Source organism: Boleophthalmus pectinirostris, unplaced genomic scaffold (genome assembly GCF_026225935.1).
Source record: "Boleophthalmus pectinirostris isolate CB_2022bp ecotype Guang Dong unplaced genomic scaffold, ASM2622593v1 HiC_scaffold_18, whole genome shotgun sequence".
Classification (NCBI taxonomy): Eukaryota; Metazoa; Chordata; class Actinopteri; order Gobiiformes; family Gobiidae; genus Boleophthalmus; species Boleophthalmus pectinirostris.
Genome location: NW_026571133.1, coordinates 20,002,455 through 20,029,966, shown reverse-complemented (window position 1 = coordinate 20,029,966; position 27,512 = coordinate 20,002,455). Strand labels below are relative to the sequence as shown.

General features: G+C 38.5%; 1 protein-coding gene across 1 annotated transcript in view; it reads right to left on the bottom strand.

Annotated features, from left to right (window-relative positions):
* The window catches only part of syt1a (synaptotagmin Ia), a 47,783-nt gene that overhangs the window by 7,003 nt on the left and 13,268 nt on the right, over positions 1-27,512 (bottom strand). The window contains exons 2-6 of the mRNA XM_055153715.1: positions 14,013-14,211; positions 7,575-7,747; positions 4,541-4,669; positions 1,285-1,452; positions 670-837 (exon numbers count right to left, since the gene is read on the bottom strand). Coding sequence (XP_055009690.1) covers positions 670-837; positions 1,285-1,452; positions 4,541-4,669; positions 7,575-7,747; positions 14,013-14,178 — 804 coding nt within the window. The 5' untranslated portion in view covers positions 14,179-14,211. The remainder of the gene's footprint in view (positions 1-669; positions 838-1,284; positions 1,453-4,540; positions 4,670-7,574; positions 7,748-14,012; positions 14,212-27,512) is intronic.

Below are 27,512 nucleotides of genomic sequence, written 5' to 3'. Positions count from 1 at the left end.
TGAGAACTCAAAGGTGACAGAGCTAAATTAATGTTACTAACAACATGAGTACAGTGCGTTTACAATAGAGGATGAGGTGCACAGTACTTAACAATACAGTATGATGTCTCCCCAGCCTGTAATAACTATCTATTACTTCTAAATGCCACATCACTAGAGCTGGAGCAAGCACCTGATAAATATTTCAGTAAGAGGTGGGAGCCAGAGCTGCCCTCAACAAACTACTGAGCCCTGAGAGTTAACTCTTCTAAAAAAAAAAAAAGTAAAAGCACATTTGGTTCTGTATTATTGTAATTAACCTTTATTTTGAACTAAACGAGAACTAAAAAAAAAAAAAAAAAAAAAAAACCCTTCTCCTAGCAACACATGCTATATGCCATGACATTTACCATGAAAATTGAATCTCCTGAACTGCAGCCTGGAAAGTCATACTCTATTAATTGAAGGGGAAGTGTGGACATCTGATTAAGTGACATTTCTGGGAGAGAGGGATTACATCAGCCACGCTACTGCATTTACGGTTGGAGCAAAAGCATCAGAAATAATGACAGTGCTTTTGTAAATGTTAGCATAATGTTAATACAAGATGTCGAAATGTAATATGTAACCCTTGACCTTAAAATCTTGTTGACCTTAAATTGTTTATGTGATTGCCAATCTGGGCTGTACCTCCTCCTTTTCAGCGCTCTGCAGATCTCGCCACTCTTCTGTTATGTGGCTGAAGTCCACCTTGTTCATAGGCACTTTAATGTCACCAATAGCGTCGTGTTTGGAGAAGCGGTCAAAGTCATACACTGTCATTACAAGCGTCTTTCCACCAAGCTCGACATAAGGAACCTAGGCAAAAGGAAATGCACTGATTAGAATACAAATATATATTGCATTTGGTAAAGTATTCATAGACACAGTATCACATTATGCTTTTTTAACATGTGACTTTTCTTTGACTGCTTAAATCTGTTTTTCTAAATAATCTTGAAAGCCATTTGACTAATAGGATTTTAAAATTCTCACATACAATATAACCAATAATAAGTGTGTTAAATACATATCCTTTCACAGTAGGTTTGTTTGGTTGCCAGTTATTCAGGAGCTATCTATGTGTGTATATGGGATGTGAATGGTCAAAAATATGCCAACAAAAGGGTATTCTGTCTAGAGCCTGTTATTTTGCCACCTGCTTACTGTCTGCATCAAGCTGCATGCCAAATAAGACTGTGGAACCAAGCATTTATTAAATAGAGAAATCACCTTCTAAAATATTGCTTTATGTGAGGTAATTACCTTGAATGTGAACTGTTCATTGAAAACAGGATTGAGGGTCTTTCTGTGAACCTTGGTCTCAAACTTCTTCTTCTTGTCAGGCAGCAGGTAGACCTTTACATATGGGTCAGAAGTGCCACCCATGTCCATAGCAGGCAACTCTGCTGCCTGAATGATCCCTACAATGAGCTGAGGAAGAAAGACAAAGATTAAATGAGACTTTGTGCCCACAGATGACTTTATCGCAGGTTTCGGTGCCCTGACAGTCACATATATGCACTATCGAAGCAACAGGGGCACTGCTTCTTAAGGTGGGTGTCATTATTGTTTCTAGTAGCAGTTGAGGATGAGTTGGTGTCAGTGGGCTGAGATGTGGTGCCACTATGAGGTCATGTCTGCTGGGCTGCCAGTGGCCACGGAGTTAGGAAAGGTCAGTACGTGTCAGCTTTGCAATGAGGGAAGTTTCTCTTTACCTGAGGCTGATAATTGATAACCACAATGGAGGAGGCTGGGAGGCTGATTGAGCTGCCAGTCAGAGCATCCACTCAAAGAGCTCTCAGAAGGCTCAGCTAGTCAGTCAATCAACTTCCTATCAGCTGCCATCAAGCGGCAATCTGGAGGCTGACCAGGGCACCGAACCATGGAGCTGTACAGCTGTCAGGCTGCCATCAGGGCACTACCATAACAGGGTATGCAGCAGAGTGGACCAGGCAAGTAAAGTGAGAAATACCTCTAGACCAGACTTGTTCTACCATAACAAATTGGGTTGTCTTTTTTGTTTATTATTATTAATTAATGTGCTCCATTGTGGAATCAATAAAAATATCTTCATATAAATAAACATCCTCCTGTATATTATGTGTACAACAAATGTAAAATGATCACCCATACAGTTTCATATGACCAAGTAATATTTAATGGTAATGAATTGTGTATTGATTACATTCACACACAAGGTTTCAAACACGGTAATCATACATGACAGAGTGAGCACAAGAAAATGCATTGACGAACAGATGGTGCATCATAGAATAATTAACTGCTCTCCAGATTATGCACCCTTTCCCCGACATTACCACTGCAAACACTCAAATGACTTCCTGTCATGGATTCAATAGATAGAGCAGACTCAATGTAATTGCACCCTAAATACATCTTAGAGCCGTTTGTTATATAGAACATATCAAAAAGATGATACACAATTATTATAGCTGTCATCTTTGCAATTTTGAGGTTTTGATTTCATAACCATGGATGTGTATCACCTCATATGTTCTCCCCTAAATAATTTCAAAAACACTTACATGGTTTACATGGCTTATAATAAAAATAAAAAAACAGCATGTATTTAGTGTGTGATTTTGAATAACTAAAACTAAAAATTTGAGCTTCACGCAGAGCACTAATAAGATGTTATTTTGCTTCCGTGAATACTAGAAGGAGTAATTAAAAATTAATCAACCAGGTAATGTCTTTAATTTGCTCATTTTCACATTGAGTCATGAAATATCTAACTGCATGGTAGTTATTCAAATTGGTAAATGTAATTAAAAGGCTTTCGTTTTTTACTTGCTACACTGGTTTGTGAATATTTTTAGGCCCAGAGCTTTTGATTAACCATGGGCAATGGTTGCTTGCAGCAGTCGGCAGATATCTGGTATTATGTCTTTTCTTGAGCTTTGTTGCTTGTTTATATAGCGCATGGTTGCATGAGAGATTATGGTTAATCTTAGTTTGGACAACTTGTTTTTTTCATTTTGCTTTATGCACCTACATAAATACAAAAAGGTACGGTAGCATTTTTGGGGTGCATTGGTGAGGTTAAGTGGGAATGTGTTAAAATTCATTGCTCCATAATGATGCTGAAATTCATATATTCTGTCTGGACACAATACAAATGGCCTGCTCTTGACTGGCAAAGAAAGCAATGAATATGGTAATGATGTTGAAAGTAGGAATGGCATTATAATTCCCTTCCCGCTGTGCTAAGAGCTCTCTTTGTGCTTCATTTGCTGTGTATTTGCCTGATCTCGCCGCGTCAGTGCTCTCTGAGTGATTTGGGTCTTTTACAAAACCAAAGTCTCATTAGTGTTTAAAGCCAGTGTCATCAACACCAGAGGCTGTATCCACAGACCTCAGTGTCTGTCCTCACTTTGATCTGCGGCACTTTTGCACTTGTGTCAAATACACACAGCCAAGCAGTCACTGCATTAAACCAAGTCTCTAAAGATGATTCATGTATTCAAGAAAACATTAATAGTTAATTGAACATAACTAAATAACAATGAAGTACAGTAGTACAGTACAAAATATTACCAAGACGAAAAAGCAAAATATTGTACTATATTATTGTTATTATTAAAGTGTTTGGTTTAATTAGAACTGAAGATTTTGTCAGTTGATTAAATAACTAAAAAATTACTTATACACTACAATATTGCTGCTGCTGCACCTGACTGCCCAAATACACTATCTTTGTGTGAGTTTATTAATAATGAAAGACAGAGAGTCGAAACAATATTTTAATGTCACTGTCACAATGGAATCAAAGCTGTCAGCTATTCATTATCACCAGCCCCAGTGTGCAGCCTCTTCTTACCACAGTAATGTCCATGGAATGAGATGCAATTGTTCCCATTAAAAGACAGATGAACTGCCATTCGAGGCTTTTTTCTTATGGCTTTATGTACTCCACATTTACACAAAAATGCTATCTTTTATATAAAGTGTAGCTAAACAGTGGCAAGTATATAATGAAAAAATGGAAAAACCTGACTGTGTTTAACCTGAAATAAAGCTGGATGTCACTTAGGTTTATAATGTGGAGTTAGCCACCCCAGAGAGGGGTACTGCTGATCAGGCAGCGTGTCTATTATCTGTCACACAACATCTGGAGCCAAGAAGTTGATGTTCTTCTTCGCCCGGCTTCTCAAACTCATTGGGTGGAAAAACAAAGCAGATGGATATCTAGAGGGGCTGTTTTAAATCATGCAGAAAGATAGAAACAAATTTACAGAGGAAATCCCTGTGGTACAGGCTTACTGGTAGATGCGCAGACTAGACCACTATCACAGTACAATGCACTGAATAGAGCACAGCTTGAGTTTGAGCAGTGGTGATGCCCTACAGGGAAACTACACATAATTTGGGATCAGTTTTATTCTGGATGTAATGATAAGTTGGACCACCTCAGAGGCTGGGTGTGACCATACTTACACAGGAGGAGCTTTCGAAACAACGACACACAGACAGGAAGATCTGGAGAACCGTGTCTTACCGAGTTCTCTGTGAAATTGTAATCCAGGGAGTATTGTAATTTGCCCAGTTTCTGGTCCTCCTTGGGCTCAGCTTCTTTCTTCTCCGTCTCAGTCAACCCTGTCTCTGCATCCTCCTCATCCTTCAAGGCCTGAAGGAGACACCCACCAATAGTCAGTGTCACCTGTTTGTTGCTTTGGCTAGCACCCTGCCAGCCGTTCCCCGCCCAGGTCCTGCCTGTGGACCTACTCCTGTAAAAGCTGCCACTTGTTTTATGATAGATAAGGGAAAACGGGGATGCAAGCACTAAAACACCAGTTAACACCAGGACATGCTCTGTGATGCATAAAAAGCCCCGGGCCTGGTCCCCTGAAGTCGTAACAGTCTGACTGTTTCACTTAAAGGGAGAAAAGATCACATGATGGTTTCAGAGATGACAGCTATGAGCAGGCATGAGTAAAGGAGGGGAGGGATTATAAATGTACTGACAGACATGGATAAAGCAGAGAAAGATGGAGACATCTGGAAGAGACCATAATCCTTGTTATTTGAAGGAAAAGAATTTTGGTTACTGAGAAGAGTGTGAAGAGACAGTGAGCTGTGAGTGTCCTTAGCCTGGCAGGGAGGTGAGGAGAGGGTAGCAGGTGAAGGGCATAGAGGCTGGGACTGGTGGGGAGGTGGTCAAGGACAGTATAGTACAACATGCAATAGAAGAGGCACTACTTGTCAAAGACATTCATTCAGCATCAAAAGTTGCCTTTTCAAGATATCTCTTTTTTCAAGCATGCAGAGCATTCTCTGTCATACAAACTGGTGCTCTTTTGTGAAATCCCATTCCTGAGTTATATGATGCCTTCAGACACAGTTGCATTGTCATCATAGCCTTAAGCTTATGTAACCCTCTACGTAGATGGAAGCTAAGAAGCATCATGCCAGCGGTGGGTGGGAGGTGTTGGTAATAAGGGGTTGTAATGTACTTCCAGGCTGCTCCTATTCATTTGTCAGGTTGCTAATGTGAAAGCAAAAAGCTGAACATCACTGATTCCTTCAAAGTTTCCACTGAGCCATATAGTCTCCCCCTTTGAAAATAATTCATTTGAAACATTTGTTCTCATTTACAGTGGAAAAACTGATGCTAGTAAAATGATTGAGAAAAGCAAATGTTTTTAAATTGTATCACTTAACTTTGAGTAAAATGAAGTGGGATTGATTTCACCTGAATTGATAGATGCAACTGCACACTTTTACTTTAGTCAAAAGCTTCTTTTTCATCTCCAGTTTCAAAAGAACATTTACTTGTAGAGCCTCTCAATCATTCCACATTTGCCTCCTGCCACTCGTTTGAAATGCAAATTTAACATTCAAAAGCCAAGAGACTTTTGCCTGGGATAAAATCAGTGTGGTTCAACTTTGTCATTGCGGACCCAGTGTTTTCTTCCATACATATATATGTGCATATGCAGTTAGTATGCACATATATACAGCAGATATACATGTACTGTATGCATAGTTACATATATTAGCTTCTATGGGAGTAGGTTGTTGTCAAGAGGCTATTTGAAACGTCAGAGCAGCAGGCTTAAGAAGATCCAACAGCAATTGGGAACCTACCGCCAGTGACCATCCCGAACAGTCATCAGACACAACACAGATAAGGAGGACATAGAAGGAAGAAACACAAATTAAAACAACCACACACAAGTTAACACACATTTCTGGTTCACCACGAGAAATTACTTGACCTAAATTATAACAAAATGACAGCTGTAAAATGATTAAACTAGAGTTTATTTTGGGCTTCTCCTGTGCAAAAACTATATGTATTGAAAAGGCAATTACTGCATTAGTTTGTAATGAATCAGAGCAACAGGATTAATACAGCCTTAGGCTGGGACACACTAGAGTATTAAAAAATTGTATACAAAATGTTGTGCATGTGCCAGGATTTTTTTAATCTCACACTTAATATTTAAGTATAAAAGACAACGACACCACACATTTGTGTTTTTCAGGAAAGATTTGCGGTCCACAGGGAACTTCAAAAAGAAGACAAATTAACATGTGCTGCTTACAAAGAGCCAACAGGAACAAGCTGGAGGTAAGGAACCTGTTCCAGTCATTGTAAGGACGTTAATAAATGAAAACTAAGCACGGACATGTGTTGATATCTTTAGCTATTTCTACACTTTTTGAATTGTTGCCAAAGTAGTGACAATCACAAGTATCCAATATTTGAGGTTTTGGAGGTGCTACCCGACAAAAAGAATTTACAGAATCACAGGCACAGCACAGACAAAAGGTTCCATAAATAATAATTTGGGAGAAGAACTACTTGGACTACTCCCCCCACACAATCATGAGGAAGAAAATCAGGCTTAAATGAGGTAAAAAATCATGTAGTCTAGTGTGTCTTCGTCCTTATGACAGGCTGATTCTGTTTGTCTTGTCTGTAGATGATAAAGATGAATTGCTGAAATCTGCGCCACACAGACTGACAATGTACTTATATGTATTATATCTCAAAAGTCTATGACATACACATGAATATGTGTATATTTACTCCATTCACATTAACCTAAAAGGGTTTTGGGACGAGTGCAAATACATTATATTGGACTTGTGCTGTCTTTGTGTACTGATTAGGGATGTCTTTTCTCGGGGTGAAAACCATTTTATTGCACAGCAAACATTACTCACACTCTTCAACAAGTGAGCAGGTCCTTATTTGAACAAGGAAACACTCACAGGAACCCAAATTCAGAAGGCAAATGTCAAATACTGTTTATATGAAAGTCACTACATGACTTCCAGTTACATCCCTGAAATTAAATTGGACGCTTGTTTTAATTAAGTGTAAAAGCAATAAACTTAAAATACATAATATACCAACATGTAGAGTTGAAATAATTATAATAAATTTATAAATGAAAGTGACAAACATACACATTTCCAACTTAATTAATGCAAAAAAATAAAACAAACTTAAAATGAATAACTAGATTTAAAATCTTAGTAGCTGAAGAGAAAATGTTAGCGCAACATTTGAACGTTTTTACCTCGGTTTTGGTCCCATCAATGACGTCCTTCATGTTGATAGCATTTTTGCCCTTGTCTTTGCCCTTCTTTTTATTTTTCTTCTTGAATATCCACTTTTTGCAGATGCAGAAGCAGCAGGCTAGCACCAGGATGATGGCCACAAATGCGATGGAGACAATAGCCCAAGATGGCACTGGAGACAGAAAGAGAAAGCGAGATTTGAAATGAATCTTTGGGCATAAATGAAACAATGATGCACCCTGAAAAGAGAAAAAGTAACACATTGAGGGGACAGCGGTTAGAACAGTTGAACTTTGTAAACAACTGATTGTAGAAGTGAGACAGAAGCAGTTTCTCTGCATTGACCCCTTGGTTTGGACTATCAGGAGGTGGCAGACCCGTAACGATTTGTTCTCACTAACTCAAGAGAGAACCTCACAAAGCTTCTTCTATCAATTTAGTGGAAGTAAGAGATTCTGGCATTTCTCTTCCCTTTTAAAAACGAAAATATACCAAGCACCCAGGCTTCTAGACACTGTCTAAAGGAAACTTTAGTGGGTGGCAATTTTAAGTGTTACATGACGGTGTGGTGACAACTGTAATTTCAAATTTGAGTAATTTTGGTTAACCAATTGGTAAGTAAAAACATGACAAATCAATCAAAATTTAAGACACTTGTGCCTAATATGCTAACTTTAATGGTAGTCACTGAGAAGTGGATTATGTGCAGTCTGTTGGCTATCATTCTTGTCCAGCAAATACAAATAACTGTGTCAAAAATCTACAGATAACCTTGCACTTTTAAGACTTTATCTAAAAACTCAAAAAGACCCATCAAAAAGTATATTACAGTCTACAGTCAAGTCGTGACTCTGCGCAGCAGATTTCGGCCGATCTGGTCCCGGTTCAGAGGTCCAGCAGCAAAAGCAGACAAGAAAAATCAATGCTCTGTTGACAAAATCAATAAGCACTCTCCTCCTTGGCGAAGAACAGTAAGTGATGCTCTAAAATATCTTTGGGATCTACCGCTTTGGCCTCGCCTCTGAGCCATGTGGTAATGGAGGTGACACTGAATAGACTTTGGCTTCAATGAGCTGTTTCTTTTATACTTTAGGGTTTTATGTATAGACCTCTGTTTATTTCATAACTTCATGGCCTTAGCTGTACTCTGCTACCTTCCTCAAAAGTAAAGTGAAGTCAAGAGACGTTGCTGTGACGTGTCTGGTCAGGTGATTTAAACAGATTTTCCTACTTGGAAGACTTGGTCGGACTTCTTCAGAACTATATCCCAGATGCAGACTGCAGATGGCGTTGTCGTCCTTCTGCTCCAAGTAGGAAAACTGCACCAAAATCTGTTTAAATCAGCTGACCAGATGCCTCAAGGCAATATCACATGACATTTCTGAGGAAGGCAGCAGAGAGCAGCCGAAACTATCAGGGTATGCAATAAATAGAGCGCTGTACATGAGAACCTAATGCATAATTATATCAGAAGACCTAATGAACTTAATTGGACTATTAAGAATTTCTTTTGCAGGCAACAATAGAGTAATAAAGCCAATTTATGCTTTTTTTTGTTATCTAATCATGACTAAACTATGTGTACACAAAAAACCTGTCTTTGCAATCAAACACAATATCTTACTTAGATGCTACTTAATAACTGAGAAAAAAAAACTTAATAGTCATTCTTCTGGTCAGAAAATAATATTTCCAGTCAAAAATATTGTAATAGTGTAATGCTTCACTGTATTCCTTAATTAAGGCAACCTGATTCCCAGAAAGCAATAAAAGCGTCTTGTAATTAACCACAATGTGTGCATGTCTTTCCTCAGGAGAGAAATTGCGCGACGAAATGAGGAGTGATTGGCAGCATCGCTGGTTTGTGCTGTTCAACTTCAGCCCTTATCTGTGGTTCCACTGAGTGTCATGGCAGGGCAAATGAGGCTCCTCTAATGTGTACTGTGCATCCACACAGACTCCACTTTTCTGCTCTGCCACAGAAAAGGCATGTGGAGCTGGAAGAGGCACTGACATTTGTAACACTGTAGGTATTATGTAAACAGTTTCTATATGTTTTTGGTGTCAAAAAAGAATTACATACAATTGATTCTTCATAAAATTGTTGTGACATAGATACTATGCAAAAACATACATGATTAAAAGAGACAACTGTTTTATTTTGAACATTAAATGTGAGAAGATGTTTTCTAGGAAACAAACTTGTATTGTATTTTAGTTGTAAGGAAACTCAAATTTGCCATTCTACAGCAAACTAACTGAATTAGAGTCCTAATTTACCACTACTTGTACTGGCATGGACTTTTGCTGTAATGTTTCACTGCTTTAAGATTCATTATTTATTTACATTAAACTATGAATCGTTCCCAAAGAGAGCCTGAGGATTTGGGTGACATGCACAGTATATTCAGGGCTGAGATAAAGCTGGGACAGGACTTGTCAGAGGAGCTGAGTGATTTGGTCTCAGAAGTCTTCTCCCTGGAGCTTATCACATATCATTTTGAGCAGTCACAAAAGGTCAGGGAACAGCTACCTCAGCACAAAGCAAAAAGTTTTACGGCTTGACATTTGGGGGCTAAAATTCATTCTAATATATATTTTTGTACTTAATTGCATTCTTATTAGTATTTAGTTATTTACTTCCACCTTAGGGAGCTGCAACAAAACAAAAGATACATGTTCTGCATATGCCCTGAAGCAGAAATGGGCTTCACACTGCAACTGTTTCATTACGAGCCAGTCCCTCTGACTATCTGAATGCAGGTGGGTCTGGAACCAGGCCATAGGACACATAACACAACTGTCCAGTTTTGGGACTCATAAATTGCCATATTTGTTTTGAAACAAGAGGATCATGCTGATGCTGGTTAATAAAACGAAACAGTGGAGACTGGATACTGTTCCAGACCTTGCTTGTATTTAAAGTATTGTAAAAGCAAGTGGTCTTACTCGACTGGTCAGGGAGGTACAATTGATAGAGCTCTTACTCCTAAACTAAAAAATTAGAAGGTTATTTTTCATATTGTTCTACAGGGAGGGATGCGGCCATGACAAAGATGGGTCTGGACCGTTGCAATAACTGGTCAGTGCATGTCTAATATTGCAACTTCACAATTTCTACTTGCAGCAGCCCACTTAATACAATATAACAAGACCCTGTTGGTCAATTAACCTAGTAAAGTGTGTACAAAAACAATGCACAGTCTGGACCTCACTCCCTGTGATGCATGCAAACATCCATTACGAGACCATCATATCTAATTGTTATTTCAATTTAGAGAAGTGGTCTTAATTTGATTCAGTTGATTCATTGATATGGATTGCCATAACAACAGGCTAAAATATAAGATAGTGCTTGTTTTAGAACTTTATTTTAGGAACTGTTTTGATTTGGCCTGAAACTGTGTGGATAAATTTGGGATTAGTTGAGTGTGATCTGAAGCGGCTTCAGTTGCACCAGGCCCTGATGGTGTCTCATGACAGGCGTGCCTGTGTAAATAAAGGGCACAGAGTTGGGCAGAGGCCTGTAGCCAGAACAGCAGGCAGACCGCAACAAACAGCTCTGCTCACCCACCACTATAATCCTCCTCCAATAAACTGGTTGGCAGATGATTGAGTTACAAGTCAGGGATCCACACATATTTACAACCAAAGATGATACATGTTAAAGATAATGAGTATAAGTTGCCTATTTATGGAATTAAAAAAATTCTGTCACTATGCAAAGGTAGCTGAAAAACAGCAGCAACATCTGAAAAAGCTTAATTTACATGATTTATTGGCCTAAAATGTCATTGGCTTGTCTGTGTTCAGAGTAATGGCTGTTGGAGGCGGCAGTCACGGATCACACAGCCTCGTCGTTCAAAGGTTAATTGTTATTGGGGAGCAAAGCCTAGAGTGTTTGGAAACTTACTAAGAAATTCAATACACTGCTTTCCCTGAAGGCAACCTGTGTGTTCAGTGAAAAGTCACAGTGTGGTGGTGTGTGATTATTGAACATGGCTATGCTGTTTGTGTTTCAAAGTTTAATGTATGCAAAAAAGTTTACTTAAAATGGAAAGTGACAAATGCATAATTCTCTACATGGACTTTGTCAAGATTGGAAATTTATAATCAGAAAAAGATATCATGATTCATGGTAATATATCACATGACCAAACCTCCTTGTGAAAGTCTGATCTTTTCAGATCTCAGAGCTAAGCAGGGCCAGGTCTGAGTATTTCGTCAGTCTGTCAAGGCAGCTATTATCCAGATAAAAAAAATAAATAATAATAATAATAATAAACTAAACAAAACAGTGTGTTACTGATTCTGTACTTAATAAAATAACAGATAATAAATAAAAATATCTAAAATGCTGTTTACGAATCTGCAAAATATCAACACATTTTTATCAATTTAAATTAAAATTATACAATTTTATTATGACATTCAGTTTTTATTTCTTACTATCAAAAACTGAGACGTGCTAAATTTTAAGGTGCATCTTGAAGCACAAACCAAATGTTTTTAGAAAGTTTGACCTAGAAAGCACTGACTCTTGCACTTTTCCACTTTGTGTCCAGGAGGCAGGGTTTGGGGCTAATCTGCTGAGCTCAGAGATGTTTCGTGCAGATCCTGATGGACAGCACACAAAGCAGTCAGTCTGGCAAGTGTTACATCTCCATCTGAGCAGACCTTCAGGGTTTAACTGGGTCTTAGCACAAACCTCCTGCTGTATATTGGTGCATGTGGAGTGTGTATCCTGGCCCTCTACTCGCATATTCGTCGTTAAAGCCGCTTGCTGACATTCTCCAGACACTATCGATATTTTCACAGCGTAAACAAGTCTTGGGGCATTCATCATCAGTTTGACAGCACTTTGCAGAAAACTGGCTTCTTTTGATGAAGGGGATGAGGTGAGAAAACACTAATTTAAGGCTCTATAGTATTTGGGTTTTCTTTGGCTCAAAAAGCTGTGACTTGAATTGCACTTTAAAGTTGAACGTCACTAACCCAGAGAATCACAGTTATTGCTCTTCATAGGTAACCATTATGATCCAATCTATTTATACCGTATTGGTGGTTTTCATATTGTAGAATGTGATGATGCCATACCCCCAGATGGGGGGCAAGGGCCAGATTTCCCTATTGATAACATTGTACTTTGCCATGAAATATCCAAAAAGTAAATTCACAAATGTTGAATAATTTCTATTAGTGACTCGACCTAAGAACTCATTGTTTTAAAAATAATTTTGTATTTTAACAAACTCATCTTTATTCATTAATATTGGCCTATAGAATGCTGTGATTAAAGCAACAGACCCCCATCAGAATGTTCAAGAGGAGACAAAATGATGCAGACATAATGCATTTTCAATGATTAACTGATTAACAAATCTAAATGTTAATAGTTTTTATGATATTATAACAAAATATAAACCACAGTTTTGAATTTCCAAGGTACAAATATTAGTAAATTTCCTTCTCTGTTAAGAAGGATGGAAAAATAAAAAATTCTAACCTCAAAATTGTATTTGAGCTTCACAAAAAATATAATTTATGGGTGAGTAATTTATGGTGAAATGGTTAATATATCTGTAGATGGGTCTGTAGTGGGCTCAACTTTCTGGAAGGATTTGTTGTTATGCTCAGTGTTTATTACAATCTTGTTCTTAACAAATAACATAAAACACATTTGTAAGTGTGTTTAAACGGAATTCTGACATCACTCACGTGAACCAAAGAGGTTTTTATTTGCCACATTTACTTTGTAATTTCATATTTGTCATATTCTGTGATTAATCCCAGTTTTCCCATTGAAATCACACTTCACTTTTGCATTCAGTTGTCTTCATTCTGAAATTTTGAATATTTTTGTTGACACATTTTTAAGGGGTCTATTTCAACTATGCCTGCTATGCCTATGCAAGTGCAGTATTTTTAGTTTGTTACTATAAAGTAATTCAGGCTAGTCACTTCAACAATAATCTACAGAAGTGCCTCTATTTAACCTCCTGCAGAAACCATATTTATAGTTTATATGCGTGTGTGTCTTTTATCTTCAGTGGCACAGCTGTTGCTTGTTATTGGTTAAAACTGAGAGGAATTTAAGAAAAACTGTATTTTACAGCTAAAGATAGGTCATCTTCAATACGTGTATCAGCAGTGTGCTCATGAGGCAGAATCACTGCATAACACTAGGACACAGTGATGAATATATTAGTATAAACTATACTACAGACTATAGTTAGAAGTCACGGGAATGGTACTTTCTTCCCTGATCTTTGTGAAGAAATAAGGGATACAGCTCTATTTGAATTCATCCTGAAGTTCAAATACAGTTGAGCTCTATCCAACTGATGTCATCAAACATGATTTAAGCTTCAGTGTTTAGTTTTAGTTATTTAAAGGGTAGGGAGACTGCTAAATGGGCAGAAGGTAACCACACTTACATGGGATTTTGTTGAGTTCATTCATGAACTTGTCCTTGAGCTTGGAAAAGGCCTCGTCCTTCTCACCTGTCCCAGGTCCGGCAGAGTTGGTGCTGTTGGAGCCGGCAGCGACAGACGAGGCAGTGGTGGCGGGCGCCGCCAGCGCCTCCCTTCGACTCTCGTTCATGTTGTCGTGGCGATGGGGTCAGCCAGGCAGCTGCTGGACAGAACAGAGAGGAGGGGTCAGTTTGTTCTGCTGAGACAGATGCATGTCAAAGGCACAGCTCTGGTTTTGTCAGATGACTGAACTGACGCAGAGCGAGAGCAGCTGCTGGAGCTGCCTGAGTAAACATCAGTCGGGCTCCAGGAAAAAAATTGGCCAAAACAGAGACACACACTCACTGCTTACACCAATACATGCTCATTTCAAAGTGCCTCATTTTTCTACAAGCAATCTAGGAAATAAATTAAGGAACTCTGCAAGATTAATGGAAATGTGGCCGTTAGAAAGCAGCATGTTTGTGTCCTATCACACAAGCACACAGAGGTGCCAGGTGTATTTACTTTCACATTGAGCTCATTGTGAAAAGCAGGAAGCAATCTGTCACTTGTACTTGTGTGTTTGTAGGCTGCATAAATGGAGCTGCAGACCATACATGTGAGATTGTGTAGTGCATATCTCTTCCTCTGCCTGCTTTGGCTGGTCATCATCTTCATCTCTCTAAAGCCTTGTTCCACATGAACTTTTTCCACATTATCTCAGTTATGCCTGGGGACAGACAGAGGGGCTCACAATATATCACGACTCTATAAAGCGCTATACCTCCATAATAGGAATAGACTAGTCAGTTCAGTTCTACAGACTAGTCAATTCAGTCAATTCAGTTCTGAAGGCTACCACAATAATGTAATAACATATAGCTTAATAATGAATTGATCAATTAATGATCATTTCATTTTTAATGGTGTAGCGCACCTAAGGAAAATGTTTTAATAATAATGTCTGGACAGACAATGTCATTATTGTATAGTTAAATATTGAAACTCTGAGTTAAGTGTACATGACAGGATTTCATGCTTTTCTTATTGTCACTTGGTTTGGTGGGATAGTACCTGTGTTAAACACATATCATAGGTTTACATCTAGTGGCAGTTTGTTGAAAAGAAAAACACACAAACTAGATCTCAGTTCTAAAATGGAACACTTGTATGTTACACAGAAAATTCCATCCAAAATGCAGGACAATGTATACACAAGGAGGGCATTTTTCTGGCATTCATTTAACAAAATAAAGATGTTGTCATTCATTTTTATTACTCTAATCATAACTATTGTGTAATCTAGACATGCTTAGGTCCGTGGTGGCATTATGGTTCCTAGGTAACAGTTATGGATTTGCCGCTATCGATGTCATATCTGTGTGCAACTCGAAAGTAAAATTATAAAATTCACCAAAATTGATCAACTAGAAAAGAATAGGCAAGATTTTTCATAAAACTTTAAATATAATTATGTTAACTATATTTTAGGGAAATTAGTAGTCTAACTTGTCACATGCACTTAATCTTAACATTTTTTATTAATTTATAGCATTATGGTATATGAAATTATTTTATTCTCACATATTATTATTTTTGATGAAAAATCTTCCACACATTTATACCCAAAATAACTGAAAGCTTTTGGACTATAACACCTTCTGAAATATTTTCTATAATGTAACACTCAGTGACAGCTGAAGCATCCATCATAGTAGCTCGGCATTCAACTACTGCTGGGTAATGGCCAATTACACTGGACAGCTTTGAGAAAAGTTGTGAAAAAGATGATCAGAGCCGCCAAGAGCTGGCAGGTCTAACCAATGCCTGAAATGAAATCTCTTGCAGCGGTGATGACAGAGAACAAGTGGTTTATGTAGACACAGATACCACTCTCAGCCTCCATGGGGCATCGGGTCAAATAGTGAGATGGCAACAGCAGTTTATTTAAAAGAGAAAAGGGAGTGTGTAGTGAAGGCAAACACTTGCAAGGGAAAAGAACTGTAACACAAACCACATGTACACATAACATCTATGAATCCCATTGAGAGATAGTAATTCCAGTGTATACTGTCAGTATACTAGGCTCAAAGATTGACTTGCTTGATGTTTGACAATTGTTTGGTTCATTTTCAAGCAAATTACTGTTGTTTGGTAGATATTATCTTTACAAATTTAGCTCTTGAATTATTGAGAACTATTGGATTCAATAGCATTACCACTTCTTCATTGTAAAAGCAAAAAAATTGCTACCTGTGATTTAAATTTGTAGCTAACATTTTATTATCATCTTTTTGTCTCAGAGATATATTTGCAAGCTGCTGAATGTACTTTGAAAAAAACATTTTTGAAGACAACCTATAATCAATGCTAACTGTTCATTACAGAAGATTTTACTGGGTGCATGGTGCAGCAATAAAGCCTCTTAAGCGAACAAAGCAGCCCAGTGGTTAGCTTGGCCCTCTCCACCTCCCTCTCGGTTGAATGGACTCCTACGCATGTCCATCCATGTTCTCTCAGTATCCCTTTGGTCTCCTTTGAAACAAGCAAGGTGAGTGTGGGGGCTGAGCTGCGCGAGAGCTACTCTTTGCAATGATAGGAACGTTTCAACATGGGCGAGGACATCCACAACACAATGATACTCTGTGGAGTGCAAGTGGGAGTCATCTGCTACAGAAATGCATTGATCAAGGCCTGTGTACACAGCAGCACTGGGTAATACTTATACCTAACATTACAAGCTAATTCTGCCATTCTAAACTCATGATATGGAAAGGTTACAATTACACTAAACACAATTTTTATGACAGACACTTAATATATAGAAATATAGGGATTGAACAATGCATTCTGACTTGATATTGTTTGAAAAAATTGGTAAAAAATACTATATAAGCAATATAAGCAAGAGTGTCATCATATGATTATATTATAACATATTTTACAATTAATATAATTCAACTTTTTAATAGATTTCATAGTGTGTATATTAAAAGTCAAAAAGTCTGTTGACAAAAATACAATAAATAACACAAACTGACTGCTTTGCTAACCAGTTGCCATACTACAGGAGCCTGAAAGAGGGACACACCAGATCTGTCCATCAAATGTGGAAAATATGCATGAAATATAGGAAATATAGTGTAGGCAGTTACCCATAGACTCAGTTATGTTGTTGTCATTAGGAATCACATCATTGAGACAAAATATTAAATTTGCTCATATTTACAACTTAATGACTCGTTTCTCATTCAGGCGAGAGATGACAGCTTCTGTATTATCCTGAGGAATTGCTAAGCGTCACAGCAGGCGGTCCTTAAAGGGATGGACTGCCTTATTTTTCCCTCATAGAAAATCTAAGAACACAACTGATCTTTTATCCAAAGCGAGGCACATGATAATCACCTGAAATATTCTCTGCAACATGAACTGAATATCTGCCCTGTCACTATTGTGATACATAGCTTAAAATAATTAAACAAAATGGCCGTAGCATCTTCCTCTTAGCTGCTCTATGTTATTTCCGCTTGGTTAACTGTCACATTAAATCTGTTGAGGTTGTAACCTGTGGGCGCTACAAGACGGTAGATGGAGCTTAAAAAGAGTATAAGGACTTTGAATAGTTTGATAAGACAAACAGCTACTTTCATTGCTGCTTCCACTGTGCAACAAAATGTTATACAGTGTTTCCTCTCATCTCAAACCTTCTCTGGAGGTGAGCCACTCAGGTGTAAATCCCCAACCCAATTACAGTGACGGCAGATGGCTCAGCAGTGTCCCAACAACAGTGCCTCTGCTGGCAACTCCGCCTCTTACTCCCTCGCTCCATGCTCCTCTCCATCCTAACTGGGTCACCTCTCTCATCTCTGTTTGCCACTAACATATTTGCTATAGACTCCATTTCCATTTTTTCTTCACAACATGACAACTGCTCTAATGAAGAAAAACAAACTAACCTGTGTTGTAATGATGTTTTCTGTTCAGTACTTTACCTTTTTAGTCAGCATTATTAAGGCATACTGGAACACTGTTGTATTCGATTTGTTATCTATATGACTGTTTAATAGTAACTGAATTGTATAAAATACATAAGTAAGTAGTTTAAGTAAATAAAAACAAACAGTAAATTAACATTTTCTTTCATATTTATAAAAGCAATAATACTCTCATTCGCTGGGCATGAAGAGTTAATCTACAAGTAAATTACTTGCTTACTTGATTACTGCAAAATGATATGTCTAAACTCAGGCACATACTTTATGTAGAAACCTGACATTGAACAGGCAAGATTCATTATCGATTGATTGATTGGTTGTATATGTGCTATGATTTGTTTGCCTGAGGCTCACAGAAATTAAGATACAGCCGAGGCTTGTGTTTAAACCTTAAAAGCAATTACATTGATGCATTTTTTCAACAAGAAGCGGTACGGACATGTGTATGACATATACAATACATAAATAACCTGAGGGACTGATTAACATAATCAAATGCACTTGCAAATTCATGGAAATTTACTCCATCTTAACTGAATGTATTTGAATGTGAACGGCAACAAAACCATTTAAAATAACCTCTATGAGTCTGAAAGTAAATGGAAGAATGACATTTTCAGGGCTAATGTAAAACAGAGACATGAAACTGCGGTAAAATGTTATGCCAAATACAAATCACATACATAATACAAGAGGCTAAGGTGTTGTTCTGCTGGTTTCAGTATCCCCTAAATTGACTTAACTATGTGGCTTGCTTTAAAGGAAAAGCTAGCTGACCAAAATGCCCAATTGTCTTTCTCATAAGCAGCTCTTGTACACCCTCAAATAATAACAAACTATAACATCTGTAAATATCCACTTCATACAGTAAGAGAACTGCAATTACACAACAAATCATAATAAAGTATGTGAACAAATTAAAGCTTGTTTTATGCATAAAGCACTTCTACAGGCAGCATAGACAGAACACGCACACACTAAAATTAAATGTTTTTTAGTCAGTAAGTAAAAGTCTAAACTGTCAGGCATTTAGGTGGTGGAAAAAATTCCCTAGTTAAACTTTAAGGTAGTCCATGTTGGGGTGGTCTAGTGACCTGGATCATTCATTTCAGGGTGTCAGCCTGGATTCCCATGAGCTAGTGATGGTTGGCTGAAGCCCTGTAAGAGCAGGGTCCTTTATGTAAATATAATGAATGCAAAACGATTGTGAGCTGAGGTGCCTGCAGAGAGGGGAGATAAGAGCAGGCAAAGAGGACCCCCTGGCTACTTCCCCTTGTCCGGTGCAGCCTCTTTACTCACCTGAAGCCAATCTCAGGGGGTAATGGAACTGGAAAAAGTTATTAACCCCGCTTTGCAGCAGGGGCAGGACAGCTCTATTAAGCCAGTGCACAAAGATTCCCCTATTTTCAATTACTGCTTCCAGATTGTAAGAAAGTTAGAAAAAATCTGCCTTGTTTTGAACCTCTCAGTGGGTTCTCAGATCACCGAACTATTTATCAGTGACTATTGTTTCTTATTAAGCATAGGTTTGTCACCCACTTTACACAGCAGATTTATATCACTGTTGAACACACCTGGCGCTGTTAAGTAGATGTTGACATATTAGTACCATGAATATTATAAAATCATCATCTCTTCTCAAAATTTCACACTACTTTACTTTAAAATAAAGGATACTATTTTTTTGTGAATTTGTCCATTGCAGGTTGGAAGTCTGGAGATGTTTTCAGTCTCAAAGACAATATTGCACAGAGCCTGAAGCCTTACCCTCCACATTTAGCGAACCTCTGCCCTAAGGTGCAGGGCAGATGGGTGGTCGAGCGCCTTGGGAGATATGCCTGTTTCAATCAGGCTCATGGAGAAGGCCAGGGGCTAAGCTATGACTACTGCCAGGTAAGTCATATAAAAAGAGGCTGTTTGCTCAGTCAACGCCTGCCCTGAGGGTCACCTACAGGAACTCTGCCTGGCAACCAAAAGAGGCAATAAACTACCACGACACACAGGCAATGATCGAAATTTAATGGCCAAGAAGAAAAAGCCAGGCTTGGAACACTTCAACAGCAAATCTTTTTTGAGTTTAGGGGATACAAAATAAATAATAAAATGGACATGTTAAATCACAGTTCAGCAAGCTGTTATAGGTAGCGTCAGCGTATTCATACACGTATAGATGACCTTAAAATCTATGAAAAACAAATCGGCCTATGATTCATTCACCATCAAGGAAATATAAATGACATAATACTTTTCATTTAAATACTAGCATACAATCTTATTATTAGCATGTTCACTGCTGATGAGGAACACAACTCCTGAGCTTGGAGCAAATGCAGCATCAAACAAATGCATCAGTGTCTATATTTCTATTTAGCTCCTGTTTTTTTTTTTTTTTGGTTATGCTGCCCACTCTTTCACACCTACCCACTCTCCCACAGGGCATGGCTACAAATATCACAATTGACATGGTATATCAAGGCACTGGGACTGGATTGCTGTCCTGGCTTCCAGTTTTGGCAAAAAAGTGCATAATTTATGAGAACAAAAGAGCCTATAGCCCAAATGGGGGAAAGAATTGTATAAGTCACTTTCGTGTTCTTTTTGGATGACAGAGAGGCTGCACATCCTCAGCTGTTGTCATGGATGACTATTGTTGTTTTCAAACGAGATGTCAAAACACTGCAGTTAAGCGGTTACTGTTGTTTTGAAGCAGGCGGCACTTGAGATGCTCTTTCACATGGCAGCTGACCTTTTAATTCAGCTCACTGTGTGCCACATTTACTGATGATCCGGGCCCTGTTTAGTTCAAAATACTGTTTCAGCAACCACTGACTCACTCTCACTGATGAATACACAACATCCCATCTTGTTTATCACGTGTAAAAGACCCGATTCAAATGTAAAGAAGGCATTTATTACAAGTAGTCGAGTGAGTTCAAGAGTACAATTTTCAAAGAAAGTTGATGTTATGATTAAAATATACAAAATTACTCTGTTCTCATTAAAAAGGCAGAATATGCTGGTGTTTAGCAAAAATTGCGAGGCAAAATGCTTTTTAACTAATTGTGGTCTAGTACCACGGACAGCTCCAACAATGCCAACACTGGCTATGGAGCTAAACTGCCCACTCATAGAGTAAATTAGAGCCCGACCGATATGGATTTTGTTATGGCCGATATGAAACCGATATAATGGGAGTTGAAGCTGCCGATAGCCGATATAATCGCCGATATATATATATAGTGATGTAAAAATTCACTGTAAATCTTGAATTGATTAAAAAACTCTAGTGGCTCTAGTGGATTCTAAATTGGGTTTATTTAGGCTACATTTATTGTTATTTTGACTCTTTACATCATATTTACATACAGTAGATTGGCCTAATGGCATTTTTGCATCACATTCTAGCTACTAGTGATGGGTATTCCAGTTTTTTTTTTTGGAGAACCGGCTCTTTTGGCTCGGCTCACTAAAGCAGCTGGCTCTTTCGGCTCCCAAGCGACTCTTGAGATTGTTTTGTTGCAAGCAGGACTAAACCAGAACTGAACCAGGACTGAGTGTCGGGACTCGGTTTCTATCTCTCTCTTTCGCTCGAGCCCAAGATTAGTCCTGGTTTATTCATTTTATGCTGAACTGCAGCCAAATATGCACTTTTTTATCCTATGCACACGCAGATTTCTGAAAGTTTCGTTTTCAGCCGCTGCTGCTGTCAAACTACGGGTCTACATGCGGCATGAAGAGAAAAAGTGAGAAAAAGTGAGAAAAAGAGAAAACACGGCTCCCAATAAGAAGCAGGCTCCCGTTGTTCGCTTCAAAGAGTTGGCTCTAAGAGCCGCTTCGATTGCGACCGACCCATAACTCCTAGCTAGTAAACTATCGCTATTAGCCTTTAGCCGTAAAAACGTGCGCGCCGCGGTTATTAATTATATGCATAAATGTGGATCATTCACACATCTATTCACAGCTCTAATAAATGTCCTTTTAATCCAGACTCAAACCGATTGTCCGAAAAAGAATATAATCTCAGTGTAGCGCACCGCTGCAGGTGTAAACAAACACACGCGAGTGAAGTAACGTCACTCTGGTGGTGTGTTCAGGGACAGTACGGCCCCAAAAAAGTTACACCGCAGATAAATACTGATGCGGAGCCACATATTAGGACATTTATCTGTCTGTAAATTGGATTAAATGAACATAATGTAGAGAGTCTAAGCTTTATAACGAGGTATAACAAGCCCACGTGAAATATCATAGCCCATATCAGCAAGCATATAGGCCGATAGCCGATATTTCTCCAGGTGCCCATATTGGCCGATAATATCGGTCAGCCGATATATCGGTCGTGCTCTAGAGTAAATCCACATGTTTTTGTTCATTTTCTATTTCACCCATTCAATTGGAATTCACAAAATATAAATAAATAGGAATGATCCTGAAATTATGGTGTATACAAAATAGTGTTTAAAGGGATCGGATGTTAGATGCCATAACTAAACCAATAAATCATAGTTAAATACTGAGTGTAAATATTTCACATTTTCATTTCTTGGCTTTAGTAATTTGGCCCTCAGTCACCATACAGTACACTGAATGAGTTCATGCCAATGTTTCCATTGAACACTGATTAAAACTCACTTTGAGTAGAAGGTCATTCAGCAGTTTTCTATGGAGAAGCAGAATTGTTCACATACTTCTCTGCAGTACACATAACTGACATGGCAGATTGGCGGTTGGATTTTTTTCTTCTGTGTTCTTCGCAAAGGCACACAGCGTCGACAGGTTTGCTAATCGGATCAAGGTGTCAGAAAGATGTGTGATTAGAGATGTGACAAATAATTCAGCTTCAGAAATAACAGTCCAAGTGTCACCAATCTGCTGTTTGGAGCAGATGCAAGCAGAGTGAAAATGTGTTCAGTACAAGAACATGAATATTATGTTTAAGTTTTAGAGATTAAAAATCTGATATTGCTAGATAAAGAGCAGAAAATCAAAGAAATGTCAAAAAGATGGATTGTATTTGCCTGTCTTATTATAATTAGATGTTTCATTGTTAAATAATCATGTTGGATGTTTTAATATTGTTGTTTTGTGCTCATGTCATGTGCTTAAATGGTTTCTTTCTCACTGGGCATCCTTTCAGTGTTGTAGAGCATTTATTGTGTTTTTCACCAAATTCTTTGCTGAAAAGCAAAATGATTACCCACGTCAAATCATCTCACTAATGATCACAAAATCATTGTTCACAGCAAAAAGAGAAAAAAAAAAAGAGTATGCAAGAATACATAATTTAGCCTCTGCAACTGAATTACTCAGAGGACTCTGTACCAGATGATTACATCCATTTTAACCCATTGAGAATAGGATGTCAGGTGGTATCTTAGCACCTAAATCATCCTGCAACATTAGAAGAGGGAGAGTGAACTCATAGAAAGAGGTGACAGCTCATAAACAGACAGTTTGACCTGCAATTTTCCTGCTTATCTTTGCCCACATGTTAAAATTAATTCATTTGGCAGAAGTTCTTATTTTTGAAAGTACCATGACCCTGGGTTATGTAAAAATCTCTGCAGCTGTGAGTGAAAGAAAAGGGAAGTAGGGAAAAGAGAGGCAGCACTTTATAGTTTGATTTTGCGCTACTCATCATTATTCAGCACAGACACATCTAGAGGCATAAAATGATTAGATTGTACTAAAAAGAAACCTGCTTTGGCCTGTACTTGGCAGGAGACCTGGATGTGATCAGAATGCCTGTCTGTCAGTGACAGCATGCACTCTGCAGATTGTGATCAAATGCAGCCATATCAATATGGTCCGTGAAATTGGGTTGAAATTGCTCTTGTATAATATAGTGTAAAATGCAATAGGGAGATGGAACAGCGCGATGGATGTTTGGGCGGCTGGCAGCAGGTGAAAATGGAACAATATGCTTCGTGCCTCAGTGCTCACAGCCTAACCTCTTCACTGACCCTTTGGTGCACCGCTTCACTGCACTGCTTTTGGGAAAGAGAGGTAGCAGAAACTTAGGTAGCAGCGGTTTTACTAAGACAGGTGTCTTGTTTTATGTTCAAAGCTGGCAAGTTACACAAAGTTTACAGTATACTAAAAGTACTACTAAAGATAAACTAAAAGAAATTCAAATCAGCTCCATTTCACACAGCATTTATTTGTAAGCTGTACCTACAACTCAACCACAAGTTTGACACAGCTTGTCTTTCTTGTGCGTTCCTGTAGCCAATAGTGAAATCCAATCTCTCACAGTTGCACCATTGAGGGACAGGAGGCCAAACTAAAACATCTGCTGCTCTGACACCTCCAGGCGGTAAACAGAAGCCCCTCTGGTCCATGAAAATCATACTGGCAGTGACTGAACCAGTGTGCAAAATCCCCACAGTGAGTCCAAGTCACACTCCAGTGACTTCTGTGCACTGCACAGTTATATAGTCACAGTTTGGTTTATTCACAGATTTTTAAAAAATCACATTTCTGTGAAACAATACAAGTTCAAAAAAACAACATCACTCTCACTCTCACTCATTTGTGTGGGTGCCTTGAATAATAATCCTTAATCAGAATAGTACATTTTAATGAAGCTGTGCGGTGCTAGGACACAAAATACTAAAAAGCTTGTTTATTTACTATTTTGCCAAGTACAAGCACATTTGCTGTGCTTCCAGTATTTAATCATGACATTTTTGGATGAAATCCTTGTCAGACATTCACTTCTGGTTTCTTACCATTTAGAACATGCTTTGGCCCTCACAGACAGTTATTTAGTTCTTTTTCAGCCATAGATGTTTGACCACACATTTTATCTCTAGTCGGATACACACACTCACACATACTCATCCATTTTCTCAGAGAGTTCAGATCTTTTTTATTTAAACCTCTCTGACATGGTGTCTTATGACTCATTTTGCACTATGACTTCACACATCACCCTTTTTTAGCTGCCCAAGTAACACTTAGCAAACATAAGGAAAGTGGATTTCATTTAGACATGTTTTTTTGCTTGCTTTTACAGCCATCTATGACTGAAAGTATAAGGAGGGAGAATGATCGACACATAATTATTCATTATCTATTTTTAACTTATTTACAAACAAATAAAACAAGAACATCAGTGAATTACTGTATGTGAAATGGGGATGTAATGATGTCAAATGTTAGTGTTATGATTACTGTTAAAAGAAACATCATATTATTACAATAAAGACTCCCGAGTGACAAGATCAAACACATGATCAAGCAACAAAATCCTTAAAGGCACTGAACCTTACAAAAGCAACATAAATAAATAACAGAATTAGTTCATTTTAAACATCTTGTAGTGGTCCAAACTTATCTCTCATTTCCCAAAGATGTTTATTTTATTTTTTTTAACTGTATTTCCTTAATGGAGCAAAACAACTTTTAATTATTACATATTAAATTGGTACAGTCCCTTTAATTCACAGTTTCCCTAGTATGAAGCCAGTTTTATGAAATCTAGCTTTCGGAAAAGTTATTATGGCATAACCAGTAAAACAGCATTTAACAACAAGGTTTACTTACATTAATTTTATATTAACTTAAAAACACAAAGTTCAGTTTCTTATCTTGTAATTTCAAATTTTTGTCCTTACAATTATAGTGTGACGTACACATCAGGATTTATCAATTAAGCTTAACAAAATGAAAAGGCAACAGGTGTGACTGGTGAGGATTTTTAGGTGACTTTGTAAATGTAAGTGCTGACCAAGACCGAATTTAATGGTTCACTGATTGGAGAGTTCAACCTGAGAGGAGAGTGCCCCCTGAGGGACACAAATGGGAATACAGATATAATGTGACAGGATATGTTTACATAAAGCAATGAGAGAGGGAAAACAATGCCTTTCTTCTTGTTTAGTGCTTAGGTCAGATTGGTTAAGACTGACGCCAGACTTGTACTGAGGCTACAGGAATGGCCAGCCACTGGTGCAGTGAAATGTGCCTTTGAGAGCAATTAGGAAGCCAATTGCATGCTTTTTTTGGTGGACAGGATGACAGGGCCAGCCAGCTTAAGTGAGGAATCCTCCCTGACACCCAATCCTAGCAACAACTCACAATGATGCCTCTTGTTTCCTAGTTTAGGAACTCTCCAACAGGCCAGCTGGACCAACTCAGCCTCATAACAGAGGAAGTCTGCAGAGAGTGGGGGTCCACACTTATCAGAGCTTGTCAAGAGGTTTTCAACCCTGTGTCACTCTGAATCTGTCTGTAATGAGCATACAAGCCATGACAAAAACAATCAGCTAAATTTAGCTCTTTACCACACTGTCAATTCTTGCCTGATTTTTTAAATGTTTATTAAAACTGAGGGACTTGGCATTGCAAATTAGCCTTTTAATTAACTAGGCAGAACCATTTGCTGAAATTAAATTAACTAAGGTGACAATCGAGAGGATGAGCTGCAGTGATAATTTCTATGTTTTGGTAAACAGCAGGGGATTTGGGAGGAGGATTGGAGAGAAAAAACATCTCCAAAGAGCCAGCACAACAGAATGAAGACATGCCTGGACTGATAAACTGTACCAGCAGTAAAGCAGTGTGTGTCAGTCCACTTAGATACAGGGCTAGGGCAGAGACCGACCCCTGAGCCCAGAAGAGGTCAAAGAGGCTGTCCAAACACTCAGCTCCAGCCCGCCTCATGTGAGGGCTCCTGTGGGCAAGGTAAGACACAGGCAGGAAGTGGCCCAGGCAGTTAGACACAAATCAGTGAGCAACAACATGGCATTATTTAGGAAGTCCCACTGCATGGAGGCAGAGCTAGTGTGTATCTCTGGTATACGATTTAAATATATATACATAATAATGCAAAGACAGACTGAATGCCCTTCTCTTCTAGTCACAGTATCTTAGACTATTGCCCATGCTTAGTGGACAAAGCTGTGCTTTTTACTGCAGATGCTGGTGCCAGTGGCCCTAACCTGCTGCACCACGGGGACCACGCACTGTAAGTGTGCAGAGGCTATGCCAAGTGACCTCGCAGAGAGGTGTGGTGCCCAGGGACTGGACATTATGCCTTGAAAGGAGCAGGGCATACAAACAGTCCATTACCATCCATAATGTGTTTTTTTACACTGTGTAGATTCAGTCTGCTTTCAGTCCTATCCCACCACAGAGGGGATCTGTGTGGAGATGGGTGCAATCTGGCCAGAGAGGAACAGACCACAGAGTACATGAATAAAGGCTCTGGTTTGCTCCAGGCAAAGCTGAAATTGCTCTATTATAGGCCTCTATTTGAAACCAGTGTTGGGAGGAGCTGCTGGACCAGACCAGAAAGCAACACTTTTTCTTTGTGTTAACCCATTGTATTCTGTGTCACTTAAGCATTTTCCCATTTAATTACAGGTAAACAGTGACTTGAACATATATTTGCACAAAATATTGTACATATATTTTGAGGGAAATCCAGTAGTTGAGATGGCATCTTTTTCAGAAATAAATATGTATTTGTTTGAGGCACAGA